This window comes from Raphanus sativus, chromosome 9 (assembly GCF_000801105.2).
Source record: "Raphanus sativus cultivar WK10039 chromosome 9, ASM80110v3, whole genome shotgun sequence".
NCBI classification, from domain to species: domain Eukaryota; kingdom Viridiplantae; phylum Streptophyta; class Magnoliopsida; order Brassicales; family Brassicaceae; genus Raphanus; species Raphanus sativus.
Genome location: NC_079519.1, coordinates 7,169,633 through 7,185,134, shown reverse-complemented (window position 1 = coordinate 7,185,134; position 15,502 = coordinate 7,169,633). Strand labels below are relative to the sequence as shown.

Below are 15,502 nucleotides of genomic sequence, written 5' to 3'. Positions count from 1 at the left end.
GGATCAGCTACTACAGTCTCTGAGAAAGCAGTTTCGAATGAAAGATATGGGCCCTTTGAGCTACTTCCTTGGTATACAAGCACAATTCACACCTACGGGATTGTTCTTGAACCAAGAGAAGTATGCAACGGATTTACTTGAAGCTGCTGGCATGTTGAACTGTGCACCTATGCCTACTCCTCTACCTTTACAGTTAGATCGAGTACCTCATCAAGACGAGTTGTTCTCAGAACCGAAATACTTCAGAAGCTTGGCAGGCAAGCTTCAATATCTCACTTTGACTCGCCCTGATATTCAATTTGCGGTGAATCTTGTGTGTCAAAAGATGCATCAACCAACTGTCTCAGACTTTCACCTGTTAAAGCGCATACTCAGGTATCTAAAGGGAACACTGGCAATGGGTTTAACACTAGAGTCCGATTCAGACACTCAAGTCCGTGCATACTGCGACAGTGACTGGGGAGGATGTCATGACACACGCAGATCGACAGGCGGTTTTTGTACATTTCTGGGCACTAACTTGATCTCCTGGTCAGCTAAGAAACAAGATTCAGTTGCAAGATCTTCAACAGAGGCTGAGTACCGAACACTATCTGATACTGCAGCAGAATTGGCCTGGATCAGTCTGATGCTTAAGCAGATTGGAGTTCATCATCAGGACGCTGCAGAGATTTATTGTGATAACTTGTCTGCTGTACATCTTACAGCAAATCCGGTTCTTCACAAGAAGTCGAAACACTTCATGACACACTATCATTTTGCAAGAGAAAAGGTGGCTGATGGTTCTCTGATTGTGTATCATGTTCCTGCAGCTCAGCAAATAGCTGATATATTCACCAAGAGCTTACCTCAGCAGAGCTTCTTTGATCTTCGTTACAAACTCGGAGTTAACTTGCCACCCACCTCGAGTTTGCGCGGGGGTATTAAGCCCAACAGAGCTTGTCTCACAAGACCCACGGACAAGACACTGGGCTTTCCTCACATCAAGCCCAAACAGACTGTGACAAAAGGACAAAGCTCTGCAACGGTAACTAAAGCAGTCAACAGAGTAAAACAAGAAGACAAGCTCACGGTTATGCAACCGTACCAAACGCAGCTCAGCAATAGGTTTCAAGCATTGCAAGTTGAGGATGATTAGCTGTCAGAGCCAGGTGTCTCTAACACCTGTATTACATCTAGATTGTTCCTTTCACTTGTATAAATAAGAGCATAGAGCTCATTGTAAACCATCAAGTGATGAATGCATAAACTTCAGTAATATTCAGTAAAGTTGCTCTCTTTCGAGTTTCCTGGTACTACCCATAAGAACTTCGTTAGCAAAATAGGAGACGTTGGACTAGCCAAACTCATATCAGAGGAGGCACCAGAAAGTGTCACGGTCTACAGAAACTCGACTATCGCCGGTACGCTATACTACTTGGACCCCGAGTACCAAAGAACCGGCACGTTCAGACCCAAGTCAGATCTCTACGCATTCGGAATCATAGTTCTACAGCTTTTAACCGCTAGACATCCCAACGGCCTGCTTTTCTGCGTGGAGGACGCGGTGAAGAGAGGCTGTTTTGGCGATATGTTGGATGGATCAGTGAGAGAGTGGCCCGTGGCTGAAGCTGAAGAACTAGCTCGTATAGCAATAAAGTGTTCGCAGCTCAAATGCAGAGACAGACCTGATCTTGATACACAAGTCTTGCCTGCTCTCAAACGGATTCTTGAAACTGCAAATAGTAGACTCAAGACGGAACAAGCAAAAGCACGGCCACCAAGTCACTATTACTGTCCAATTCTTAAGGTAAAACAAATACTAGTAGACTCTCTCTCTTTCTCAAAACAAACACAACAATACTAAATGGTTAATGTTTTTTTTTTTTTATTGCAGGAAATAATGGAAGATCCACAAATAGCAGCAGATGGATTCACGTACGAAGGAAAAGCGATAAAAGCATGGATTCAAAACAATCAAAATGTGTCTCCTGTGACTAAAAACCGGCTCAGACATTGTGATCTCACACCTAACCATACTCTCAAATCGGCTATACAAGAGTGGCGGTTTCGGTCAGGCTTAGACCTCTCCACTACTCTTGGCTCCTTTTGATCACAAAACATCAAATAAATCTGTATATACTAAAAAATACCCTGAACTTTGGATCGGGTGTATGATATTCTTTTTGGTTTTCGGAAGAGGTGAGGAGAGAGCATAGGCTTTGGAGAAAAGAAGCATCTTGTTTTATGAATAAGATTTTGATATATATATATATATTCCATTTTGGATGTTTTTTTTTTTGCTGAATGTTGCATCTTGTTTTGTAAATAAGGTTTAATGAAACTGATCCAAACACACACAAATTTGAAAGGTGAGACTTGAACAGTATTTAAGTATGTATCAACAACTTTATATCTATAAAGAAGAGAGACTCAAGAATCAAACTTGAGTAAACTCAAGAGCGTTTGCGTCTGGATCACGAGTGAATATCGCTGGCCTCCCTGACCTACTCATCGTATACTCAATCCCTACAACACAAACAAACAAACACATCCTTTTTTTTTTTTGAACACCACAAACACATCCTTAAAACAAAAAAAAACAAAAGGAAGAAGAAGAAGATGAAGCAAAATGTTTTTATATAATATATGATACCAGCTTTGTCCAAAATCTGTTTAAGAATTGAAACATCACGGATTGCGATACAAGCGTGTCGATCCCGGCCTCCGTGCTCGGGTCTGCCTGTTAATGGATCAGGATTTGGAAGCTCCATTAAATGAATCATCTCCGAGCCTACCCATAACCATGCTCCTCTATACGGAAGCTTATCATGCGGTCTTGCCTCGTTTATCTCAAGCCCTAGAATGTTCTGGTAAAACTCCAGTGACCGTTCTAAGTTTTTGCAGAGCACACCAACGTGGTGTACCCCAACAACTCCATAATCTACAGAATCAACAATTAGAATTACCACAAGTCAAAACAGGTCTAAAGGTAATCGGTTTAGTTACCGGTTTGATTGTTAACCTCCTTCTCTTGTACCACACTAATCCCTTCAGCTGACCCTTGTGCTTGATTAGCCTTCAAGCCACATGACCACCTACCATTGAGCCTTTCTTTTCTCAGACTCTTGTTCTTCTGAAAGTCAAATCGTTCTATCGTCGAGTGATCATGATTCGTGCAAGTTACCTTCGTCATTAGTCCAACACATACAATCGATTTTAAATGATTCACACAATCTTAACTTCAAGGTAAGAATACTCTAGTTACCTAATCTAGCAAGTGAACGAAGAAACGTAACTGTTACCTTGGGTCGTAGAACAAGTGAAACTGAAGGTCTGAAAATAGACGCCATCGCGTAAAGAGAAGCTTCGCGTTGTCTGTTTCTTTTAGGCTCTCAACACATGAGTAAGAATCATCTTCTTGATTTGGTTATTATTGATTGGGTCAAGAATATTAAAGAGAGCCCAACAGAAAAACCTGAACCACAGATTAAAGGTTAGTTAAGTGGGAAGTGTTTGACATCTGTGTTTATTTGTTTGTTCCGTTTTTTTTTTCGTCGACACTCTTTATTAAAAGAAAAAAGAATAAGATTCTTGATTATTATTTCATTGATCTTAAGTTCTTATTGATTTCGTACTTATTTGCACAAAAGTCTGTCCATCCATAATCTATTTCGTATGGTGTTCTGAAATTTATTTGTTTCGGCAAACCACAGGAAAAATCATACTTTTCGTGAAATCAATAAAGTAAAACACGTGATGTAGTGTCATATAATTCAAACCTTTACTTAATAAAATGAAAAAGGTTGAAACGTTAACAGATATGTCGATGGGCCAGGCCCAGCCCAAATAGTAAAAAGAAATTTGGTCATAGGTCCCCGACAGGGGTGGACAAGGATCTCATAGTACCATATTTTTCTATATTTGTAATTTGTTTTAAAGATATCTAATTTTTCGATTTGATTTGCTTCAGAAAATTTACGAATATCCAGCTTTTCGAATATCCGAAAAAATTATTATATTTACAGATATATATGGATATTTCAGCTACTTTGTTTAATACAAGTACATCTACAAAAAATTATACAAATTTCTTTTAAAAAATTATTTTACATAATATAAAAGATACACTACAAATTAATGAAATTACGTTTTTTATAAATTTCTAAAATTAAGAAAGTTAGAAAAAAACTCTTGTTTTCTATAAAGATTTTATACTTTTTAAAACTTATATCTTATATGTAATTTTATAAACAAAATTAATAAAATTATATGTTAAGATAATAATTATGTAAGATTATATATTTAAAACTCTATATTTAGTCAAAAATATACATCTATATGTTCATAACTCGGAGCAGATTGGATATCCGCTTCTAAATTTTAGTATTTGCGATTTGCTTCGTTTTTAACGGATATTGATTTTTAATATTTGTTTTGTTTCAGAGACTTACAGATATCCGGATCCTTTGTATCAAATCGAAACGAATAACAAATCGAATCAAATTTAATGGATAAAAGTCTCTGCCCTAGGTCTCGAGTGGCTAGTTTTAGGACTAGACAAAATATCCATAAATTTTGATTCGATTCGCTATCCTTTCGATTTGAATTGAAAAATTCGGGTATCTGTAACTCTACGAAGCAAAGCAAATACTAAAATGCAATATTCAAAAATAACGAAGCAAATAATAAATACTAATATTTTTAGGAACAAATATCCGATCCGTTGTATTTCATATAAATATATATATTTAAAGTTTTATAGATATATATATATATATATATATATATATATATATATATATATATATAAGTTTTGAAATATTTTTATTTACTAAATTTATTATATTAGTTATTGGAATTTTTAATTAAATATTTTTTTGCAGTAAAATTTTTTTTTTACGAATAGGATCGGATATTAGTCAAATAGGATCGGATATTGGTTAAAATTTTAAAAAAATTTCGGATATCTGAAATACTGAATATCCGAATAGTGGCAAATCGAATTAGATAATTAATTATTTTGACAAAATGAATAAGACCATGAATACCTCCATAAATCGGATATACCTCTAGCTAGTTTTTAGCTTTGTCGACTGACATAATATACCTCTTTTACGGAAAAAACATGATATTAATAACTCTCTGGTAAACATAAATTTCAAAATCCACTATTTTACTTTACATATAACTTACAAGACTAATTAAAAAACTTACAAGACTATTAAATAAAATTAAGTAATTAACAACAAAACGTTCTCCGTACTTCAAACTGTTATGTGACCACTACTTTACACAGCATCTTTTTGCAGATCCGTGTGTCAATTGGTTATCTATAGCTTTGTGACACATATACAATATGAATTGATTTTGTTCTATTTTTACCAGATTAATTATACAATATGATATTGTATTTTATATGCCAGCTGCGAACTACCATATAATATTATGAATGAACTATTTTAAAATTGCATGTCTATACGTAGATACTAGATACCCCTCCTCCTCCCAAGACATGACCATTACAATGTTTCGTCACAGCATACAAACATTTATATCTATGACTGGTTCACTGAACTCGATTTAAACTGGATATTTTGTTTGCTTGGCCATCCAAAAGATACTTTGATTCATATTACATGGTCCAATGATGACATAACATGTGAAATAAAAACCATAACACAGCAACAAAAATGAAAAGAAACACAAGATATTTACGGAAGTTAAAGAGGCCGTCTTTGTCAGTGCAATGAACCTCTTCCTCATCTTTCCCGCCACCCCAACTAACAGATCTCTCACCGTCCACGTCATCCTCTTTTGGTTCACCAAATCTACGACTTTTGGTTACCCACGTGGCGACGATCCATCTGTTTGCCCGACAAATGTAGGACCCCTTGATATTCATATAATTTTCAAAAGAATTTTAATTACTATTATTGGAATAAGAATCATCATCTTTGGTGAACACAACACACTTCTTTTGTTGATTTTCTTCTGTTTTTGGTTCCACACTAGCGCCATTATATTTTGAAGTCTATCCATAAATGTAAGGGGGTAAAAAATCCATAAATGTAAGGATTAATTTGCTGTACAACTAATTTTGAGTGGACATTAAGAATATGTCAATGATTTTGACATAATTAACTTTTTAAAAAAACTTATTAATATTAAGTCTCATCTATAAGTAGCCAATCAGATAAGAAAAAAAATTAATAACAACGTCGGTAAAATATGTTGATAATAAAAAAAGTTTATTTACCGAATAACAGAAAAAAATAATTAGTAAGAAGTTAGAAAGAAATAGAAAGAAAGATAATAATAGAGGGAGTGTTTTTGGTTAGATAGTGAATTTATATTTTTTATACTTATAAGGGCAAATTTCCCATAAATAACAACATTTATCATGATCATGATATTAACGTTATACCTTCAAAAAGAATGATTTAAAATAGATAGTACCATCTTAGATGAAAAAAACATGAATCTGCACCATATAAGACCGTATTTATTGTGTCTCAAACAACTCGAGACACATAAATCAAATATTCTATTCTATATCGCCGAAATAATATAGGATTTCAATTCTATCTCCAACTCCTAAATATTAAACCTTATCCCCTTCCCTAATTACTAAACCTCAAACCCTAATCACTAAACTTTTTAAACCCAAATATAAACTATAATATATATTTAATAATATTTTAAATTAAAATCAAAATCAAAATCTAAAATATAAACATATTATATATTTTAAATAAAATCAAAATCTAAAATATATAATATTTTGAAATATTTTATTTTAATTTACAATACATAGTATGAACCCTCTATACAATAGTATAAAAATGGTTCATTCTACTTACATTAGTTGAACATCACAAATAAAATAGTATGAGAAGGAATATGAGCTTTTGTTGATGAAAAAACATCTTTGAACTAGACATAATCTTAATCTTTTTCGATCATTCGAACAAAACGAATTTCATATAACAAGCAATTATACAATATATCTAAAGAACACGTACTATATTATAATTTATTTTCAGCAAATATAATATAGTCGGCGAATTCATTTTCTTCAACTCCTCTTCTTTTTCCGTACATAACTGATACATATTTACCGGTCTACCTTCGATTCGAAGAGCTGTCATTTATTTTTTTTAATTATGTCACCAACACATGTTTATGTGTCCGTATTCTGATTAAGTTTGTATAGTTGTAATCTGAAGGTAGAACCAAACCTCTCTCTCTTGAACCTTCTCCATCTTCTCTCTAGAAGAAAAACTTGCGAGCAGTATCTCCGACCGGCGGTTTGGCTCTTTTAGCCACCGCCGGTCCGGCCAAAAGCTTCCGCCCTTTTCTTGCTTCGTTTTTTATCGGCTCTAGTATCGGTTTGATGCGATCGCTCTGTTTTTCTCCTTTGCTTCCGGCCATGCATCATCTTCTCTTGTGGTAGTCCGGGTATGATTTTCCGGGAAACGGTGGGATATCTATCGATTATCGCCGGCGCATGCTTCTGGGACCGTACCGTTTCCTCTATGGTAGTGGTCGCCAGCTTTCGATTCTCGAAGACGTGTTCGGGCTGTGGAAACTGTGTTTCTTTGCGGTGGTGATTGGCCGAATTCGGGAGTGTTATCCCTGAAGGTCGGGCCTTTTTATGAAGACCCTGAATCCTTTACCTCCGATATTGTTGTTGGAGGTGGATTCTCGGTGGTCATGATGGGTGGTTCCGGAGATGGGTTCTGTTCTGATTAACAGCGTCGATTTCTATCGAGACGGAAGTGGTGACTTGCGATTCCGGGAAGGTCTCAGATTTCGATCCCGGCGGTGACCTCCGGCCAGGAGAGAAGACAAAGCATGCACCGCTGACACGCATTCCTTGGTGGTTGAGGTTTCAACACGTGGAAGTGGGTGGGCGGTGTCGTTTAGGGCTTTGTATTTTCTATTGGACCTGGCGGTTTGGCTGTAGCGCGGGCTTTTGTAATAGTTTTTTAATGTTTGGGCTTTTCTGGGTTTTGTAATATTTCCCTTTTATAATATATCAGATGGCAAAAAAAAGTTGGTATAGTTGTAAATTATAATTATGCATAAACATGATATAATAGACTGTTACATAGCAATGTGTTGGGAGTTAAGGGGCGCCGGTAACCACTACTACGACATACGATATGAGTTACGGCTTTGATTAAATATGCGTAACGATGTTTTAAGTATCCAGTTCTCCAAAAACGTGTGCGATGTGTGACGCGTTTCATTATTTGGTGCAAGGGGGTTTGCCAAATTTCACTGATACGAGATACTGTTTTGCATGAGATCATATCCTCTACGTTTTTGGAATTCAGATGTCATGCTACGATAATCGAATATCTGATAATGAACCGAAACTTACGATATTAATCATTCAACAATTATTTAAATCTAAATATTTTATCATAAACTAGATATTTTGTTGCCGTACGTCTTCCTCCTTATGCGTGACGAAGAATAATTTATTAGCTACAAAATATTTCAAAACTCTTTTATAATGCAAAGCCAAAAGTCTTCGAAATAATGAAAGAAATTCAATAATTACTTTAAATATAATTAAATTAATCTTCTGTTGATCAAGTTTCTAATTTTCTATCGACATGTGTCATGTCTGGGACATGATTACAAAAATTTAAGTGAAGTTGTTTCTCTATATAAAAATAAGACATGTGTAGTTTAAGATATATCCAAATTTAATTTCCAAAACTTTTGTTTAAAATGAGGGATTACGGTAAAGATAAGCAATAAGGGAGGAGGTGACACGAAATAGAAAACGGAAGCAAATATGTACTATTTCTATATAATATGGTCTGCCTATATGCAAGTTCAAAGTAAATCTTTCTAAATCATTTTTTTTTTGACTGAAACATGTCTCTTATGTACTGTGTATTGTGTAATAACTAATAAACAAAGACCTCTCTCTCTCTCTCTCTCTCTCTCTCTCTCTCTCTAAAACGTAATATGTGGCAGATTTCTGCCTAAACTTTCATTTGTTTTCTTCTTTTTGTTTGTGCACTGAAGAGAGCACACAAATATCGGTAAAATTGTAAATTAATTGAGGAGAGAGAAAAAGAGAGAGCACAGAATCTGTAAATGGTTTAAACGAATTGCCCAGAATCCAGGAAACCCTGAATGAAAAAAAAAGAGGAAAATTTCTCGGGGTGGTGAAAATTAACTTTTATTTTTATTTTTGGCAAATCTCAATCTATTTCATGTGCTAGCTAAGGTTGTCTCACTTTCCTCTTATGAGTCATGAGTTTCTTGTCTTCATCTTTCTCTTAAATAAAAAGTTCCTTTGTCTCTTCAATCTCCAGTTGAAATCTGTCCACTTTTAAGTTTCTCTTATAAACTCAACCATACCTTTCTCTCTTCAAAGCTTTTCTGATTTGGGAGATCAAGCAAAGCTATTACGTTGTGTGTTCCGTCGTCAATGGACAAAGCTTCTCCTGCAGTAGCTGTACCATTCAGACCGTTCCCAGAACCCGGAATCAGAAGCTACTGCAGCACTTCTTTGCCTGAAAGTTCGTGTTCCGGTGAGGAATCAATCATCAACAACATGAGGAGGCAGCAGGACACGTCATCATCATCATCTGCTGCTGCACGTGTAGCCGACGTGATCGCGGATATCTCAGCGGGGGAAGAAATCAACGGCTCAGATGAGTTTGATCCGAGATCATCGACGGCGGCTCGGAGGAGCGAGAAGAAAGTGCTGAGCAGGACAGAGAGCAGGAGCCTGTTCGAGTTCAAGAGCGTGCCTCTGTACGGAGTGACTTCGATCTGCGGAAGACGCCCCGAGATGGAAGATTCCGTCTCGGCGATTCCTAGATTCCTCCAAGTCTCGCTGCTCGATTGCGGTCGAGTCGCCAACGGGCTGAATCCTCACTCCAGTGCTCACTTCTTCGGTGTTTATGACGGACACGGCGGTTCTCAGGTAAACCGGATTGCAATTAGATTTGGTTTGATCGGTTCTCAGGTAAACCGGATTGCAATTAGATCTGGTTTATTCTTTGGTTTGATCGGTTCTTTTGTTCAGGTGGCGGATTATTGCCGAGAGAGGATGCATTTGGCTTTGACGGAGGAGATTTTGAAGGAGAAGCCCGAGTTTTGCGACGGTGACACGTGGCAGGAGAAGTGGAAGAGAGCTTTGTTCAACGCTTTTATGAGAGTTGACTCAGAGCTCGGCTTTGTCCCCGAGACGGTGGGGTCCACTTCGGTGGTCGCGGTTGTCTTTCCGACGCATATCTTCGTCTCTAACTGCGGAGACTCCAGAGCGGTTCTGTGCCGCGGCAAAACGCCACTCGCGTTATCCGTCGATCACAAAGTAAGTAGTATTACACTACGTGTTTCAACATGATTTTAGGTATATCAATTGCAGTTTATTTTGTGACAATATATTAAAAATTATATCAATGAAGTTTATGTCGTTACGAGTTTTTTTTTTCTGACAAGAATTATGGAGTTGTGTCATTACGAGGTTCTTAAAGCTAAAAACAGAACTTGTCTTAATGATATTTTTTTCTTTTCTTTTTTGGTTTATGGTGCGTTTCCAATTCAGATGCTACAGTAACATGTCTATAGATTTGGTCAATGTTCTTATAGTGTTTGGCTCTACAATTATGTGTAGCCGGATAGAGAAGATGAAGCAGCTAGGATAGAAGCAGCTGGTGGGAAAGTAATCCAGTGGAACGGGGCTCGTGTTTTCGGTGTACTCGCCATGTCAAGATCTATTGGTAAGGCTTCACTTTCTCTCTTGGAAAACATTCAGTGGCTTTATTGGTTCTTTTGATAGTTATAAACATTTTCAAACAGGCGATAAATACCTAAAACCATCGGTGATCCCTGATCCGGATGTGACTTCAATCCGGCGAGTCAAAGAAGACGACTGTCTCATCTTAGCAAGTGATGGTCTTTGGGACGTGATGACTAACGAAGAAGTGTGTGATATGGCTCGGAAACGGATCTTGTTATGGCACAAGAAGAACGCCATGGCAGGAGATGCTTTGCTTCCCGCGGAGAAAAGAGGAGAAGGGAAAGACCCGGCGGCAATGTCGGCGGCAGAGTATTTGTCGAAGATGGCTTTGCAAAGAGGAAGCAAAGACAACATAAGTGTAATAGTGGTTGATTTGAAGGGAATAAGGAAATTCAAGAGCAAAGCCTTGAATTGAGTAAGAAGGTTTGGAAGAAATAAAAGAAAAACAAAAGTTTTGATGGTGGGTAAATCTCTTTTCTTTAAAAAAAAAAACAGGTAACAACAATATTATTAATTGTTTGTAATATTAATTTTCTAGCTATTTTTATTTATTTGCTTTGCTGTCTTCCCACCATTATTTAATTTTTTTTTTACTGACATGAATATGTATATATGAGATCATGTAGCTTCCAAACAAAAATCCCTTGTTCTCGGGGTTAATTGTAATATGACTACACTCATAATTTAAGATCTAGTTTTTATTAGTATCTTTGGAATAGGGTCTGTGGTGCATTCATTCTAACATGATCTTGTTGAAGATATATGTTTATATTTTTGGATCCCACGTATTTTGAAAAAAACCTTTCAATGTGTGACAAGAAAACATTGCACATAACATTCATTAGAGACATTGTAGGTGATGGAGACCATCTAGTAATTACTTGGTTACTTACAAGTCTTGATTGTAATGTGTTGTGTAAGGCAGCTTTTTTTTTTGTCTTTTCATTACGCTAACAATTAAACTGAAAAAGTGAAAATGCTTCACTGCAAACAAAATCTAGCATCATATGAATAATAACCAAAAGTTGATATTTTTTTTTTTTGAACAAAACCAAAAGTTGATATTTACTCTCAACTTTCTAAAAATTATCACTTAAAATAACTTTAACCTAAGATAAAAATATCATTTTATGTTGTGTTTATAAAAAGAAAAAGCCGATTGATTGGTTAAAGAGTATTTTACTATTTACTTTGAAAATATTTTCAATTTCATCATCTTCTTTCAGCCAATTGTACGCATTTAAAGCGCCGACAAAGTTGAACAGGACAGAAGAAGAAGCGGAAGAGACACGACTCTCCTCTGAGTAATCAGTTTCAGAACTAACAGATTCATTTCGTAAAGTTCACTCACAATATTTTCCTTGGTGAGTTATCTTTCATCTATTGTTTCATTTTCCATTCCCAGAGCTATTCTGATCGACGAGTTTGTTTGATTGCGAGGGTCCGATTGGTTTCAAAGTTATAGCGCGAGAATTTTTTTGTTACATACTTGGTCTTGTGAAGTCTAAATATCTAGGAACTGATAGCTGCTTTTGAAATTCAGGTCAACGCCGGGAAATTAGAAGATCTGGTCTCAAGCAAGATAGCTGATAAAAACATGGACGAAAGTAATTTTCTTGTTCGTCTCTCTTTATAAGCAAATTGGTTCGCCAATTTAAGTCTCGTATGTTGCTTACTTGGAGGAGATTTATATATAAATATTGCTTCATGGATTTTTCTTTTCAAATTATACGACTTCACCCGTAGATGTCCAAGTAATTGCATCTTCATCGTTGCAGATACTAAATCAGTATCCGGAAATGGTAGAACCGAGCTGGTAAAATTCATTGCTGATAGCCATGCCAAGCTCATGAAACCAGCTGCTCGTTATTACTATACACTTAAAGGTTCTTTACAAGTATATTGCCGTCTTTGGTGCCTGGTCTTGTCATGTGTTGTAGAGGTCCTGCTACTTTATTATGTTCACCATTATTGTTATTACTAAGAGATACTGTATCTTTGTTTCGATATAGATTCTATGGTTTGTGGGAAAAGAAGATTAAAAGATGCAGACCACATGGAAACAGGAGTATTTGACAAACCTCTTCCTTGCTTTGGTTGTGGACTCGGATGGTTCTCGTGAGTATATATATATATATATATACTCTCTTGTTATTCTGTAGAATTATCGGTCTTAAAGACCAATGCTGATTTCTTATCTTTGATAATTAACAGCTTCCTTCTGGGGTTTGTGTTCCCACCTTTGTGGTACTATGCTACATTTCTTTATTTCGGGAACTATTACCGCAGAGATCCTAGAGAAAGAGCTGGTCTTGCTGCTTCCGCAATCACTGTAAGTACTACTCATATGCATATTATATACTATATGGTTAGAGATCAGATAATATATTGAAGATGTTAAATTGATGCAGGCAATGGGATTCTCTCTTGTGTTGCTCGTGATCTTTGCTTTCCGATGGTTTTAATATTTTCTGAGTTATTCAAGTAACTATGTAAGTACACATTCCTATAAGTCCCGTGCTCATCAAGCAATAGCAGCCGAACATGATCATGTACATTCACATGAACCTATGACTATAAGTTTACTTCGATCTTTGTTTCTCAAGTTGTATATCATTTCTTGTTCACAGATTATAGAGTTTGTATACAAAGAAGAGAAAAGAAAAAACGAACAAATGATATTGTAGTTAAATTCCTGTTTTTGTGATTATTCGATCAGGCCGGGCCGGATAAGAGATTTTAGAGACCATGGACAATTTAGCAAGAATTTAATAGAATTTGTTTAAACAATTTGGAAATCTATGTTTCTTTATTACCTTTTTCGTTCTATATAAGTGTCACTTCGATATTTTTCACACAGTTTAAGAAAGTGACGGAAATATATGTAAGTTGTTATTAATTATATTTCTCTGACTAATAGTATTCGAAATAAATAAAATTATTTATAAAATCAATATAATTTACAATAATTTTCAGATGAAAGTAAATATAATTTACATTGAAATTGTAAAATAACACTTTTTGTGTAATAAGAAAAAAAAGATTAGAATGACACTTATTATAAAACATAGGGAATATTAATTTAAATTTCTTAATAAGTTCTATGTCAATGTTTTTTTTAATAAACCCTATCGGCTGATCCGGTCGGTCACAGGAAAAATGTACTTAGTGGTACATAGTGGACTAACCCGAAAGCGTATCATACTGTCTGATCTGAATTTAGAATATCTTTTGACTAATGTCAGGGGATGGACCGTCATCTGTTACAGACCACCATGTAAACCACTTGGACTAAAATCCAAGCCTAAACTGGTCAAGTAATGATAATTTAGTTTCTAGAAAGAATCGAATTCAGAACTGATGCGGGTACATACCAAGCGCCCTAAAAGATTACCACTACTTGGTTTCTACGTCAATGTTTTAATATCGGTTACGAAAAGAAAAATTTTCCGGTAGTAAGCTAGTGGACTAAACTCAATGGATCGGTTAACCAACGAAAAGTTCTTTCAGTCGTAAGGAAGGTAGTGGACTAAACTCGAAGCTGTTCTCATAAGCACATTCAAACCTCAGAACACGGCATGATGTGCTTTTATTAGAGTGTTAAACGGAGAGATGTTTCCAACGATAGGTACGGGGTTGAGATATCTTTGTACTTGTCGACAAAGAGTGAGGTTGATTGATTCGATTATTCTCATCGCTAAAAGCTTCCAACAGGTTAATGCCACGACAAATGTGTGGATCTCTCTTCCATTTTATTAATAGTAAATAATTGAAACACGAATCATTCAGAGCTTTAGTTAAATTATATATTATGTAATGTAATACGATTAGATGTGTGGTAAATCGCACGTGTGGGGAGAGACAGGCTGTGTATCTGATCCTGGAATATAGCTGTTTGAAGAAACTTAGAGGATACTTCCGAGTTCCGACTCACGTAGCAACTCTTTTTCACAGCCTGTCTCTTTCTCTTCTTTCCTTTTCTTTCTTATTAACTATATTTTTTTTCTTTCGTGTGGCTCGTTTCCAGACACAAATACAGGTATCTGTACCTAAACTCCAGATTCATGTCTATCTGTGTCCAATTATTTAATTACTCACTCTTTGTTTTCTATGACAAGAAAAACAATTAGTATGTATTACCACCGTATTTCTAGCAACAACCACAATACACAAACATAAAATTCCAACTCTTCGGTCTATGTTATCCTTTTTAAGCGGAAATGGTGTTTTGAATTCGGATTATTAACAATAGTAGGTAGTTCCTTTAATTTCATGTGTTTGACTGAATCCACAAACAAACAATGAAATTGCTAGTTTGCATAGCTACCTAAAATTGTGATATCTATTTTTTATCATAATATTTTAAATTCACCAATCGTACACAAAAATAATTGTTTAAAATAACGAGATAAATAACTTTTTTGCGATTAAACTTTGTGATCAATCGAGCGATAACAAAACGAATTGGATCCCAGCAACATACCAATAAATATGATAAACTCTTCTTTGAGACAATCATGTTGATAGTAGTTTATGTTACATGATTCATGATGGCTCAACTATCTTTGGGTCGAACGACAAACTTTTTGATATTCACTTTTTCCTTTACTAACTTTTTTTACCCACGTATAAATCACCGGACTTTTGATTAATTTATGAGATATCAGAGAAACCTTATATGATTCTCCCGAAACCGATTCTCTTATATGATTTTTTTTCTATGTAAATCGCAATATATCCACCTTT

General features: G+C 35.7%; 3 protein-coding genes across 5 annotated transcripts; 2 read left to right on the top strand and 1 right to left on the bottom strand.

Annotated features, from left to right (window-relative positions):
• Positions 1-2,374: 2,374 nt before the first annotated feature.
• Positions 2,375-3,499, bottom strand: LOC108828180 (glyoxylase I 4-like). The gene is made up of 4 exons (XM_056994461.1): positions 3,285-3,499; positions 2,989-3,166; positions 2,636-2,923; positions 2,375-2,508 (listed from the first exon to the last, which is right to left on the bottom strand). Exons 1-4 carry the CDS (start codon positions 3,330-3,332, stop codon positions 2,420-2,422), a joined length of 603 nt encoding a protein of 200 aa, XP_056850441.1. The 5' UTR covers positions 3,333-3,499; the 3' UTR covers positions 2,375-2,419.
• Positions 3,500-8,955: 5,456 nt separating this feature from the next.
• On the top strand, positions 8,956-11,465 carry LOC108823398 (protein phosphatase 2C 77). Its single transcript, XM_018596590.2, has 4 exons — positions 8,956-9,937; positions 10,040-10,327; positions 10,631-10,736; positions 10,816-11,465. The coding sequence occupies exons 1-4, from the start codon at positions 9,437-9,439 to the stop codon at positions 11,169-11,171; spliced, it is 1,251 nt and encodes a 416-aa protein (XP_018452092.1). The 5' UTR covers positions 8,956-9,436; the 3' UTR covers positions 11,172-11,465.
• A 498-nt stretch (positions 11,466-11,963) lies between these two features.
• LOC108826919 (uncharacterized) lies at positions 11,964-13,361 on the top strand. Of its 3 annotated transcripts, none has more exons than XM_018600264.2 (6): positions 11,964-12,120; positions 12,300-12,363; positions 12,535-12,642; positions 12,769-12,874; positions 12,971-13,088; positions 13,168-13,361. In XM_018600264.2, the coding sequence occupies exons 2-6, from the start codon at positions 12,354-12,356 to the stop codon at positions 13,219-13,221; spliced, it is 396 nt and encodes a 131-aa protein (XP_018455766.1). In that variant the 5' UTR covers positions 11,964-12,120; positions 12,300-12,353; the 3' UTR covers positions 13,222-13,361. The 3 variants fall into 3 exon arrangements, with proteins under 3 accessions (XP_018455766.1, XP_018455768.1, XP_018455767.1); XM_018600266.2 differs by having other exon boundaries at positions 12,010-12,197; XM_018600265.2 differs by lacking the exon at positions 11,964-12,120 and adding an exon at positions 12,122-12,214.
• Positions 13,362-15,502: the final 2,141 nt, after the last annotated feature.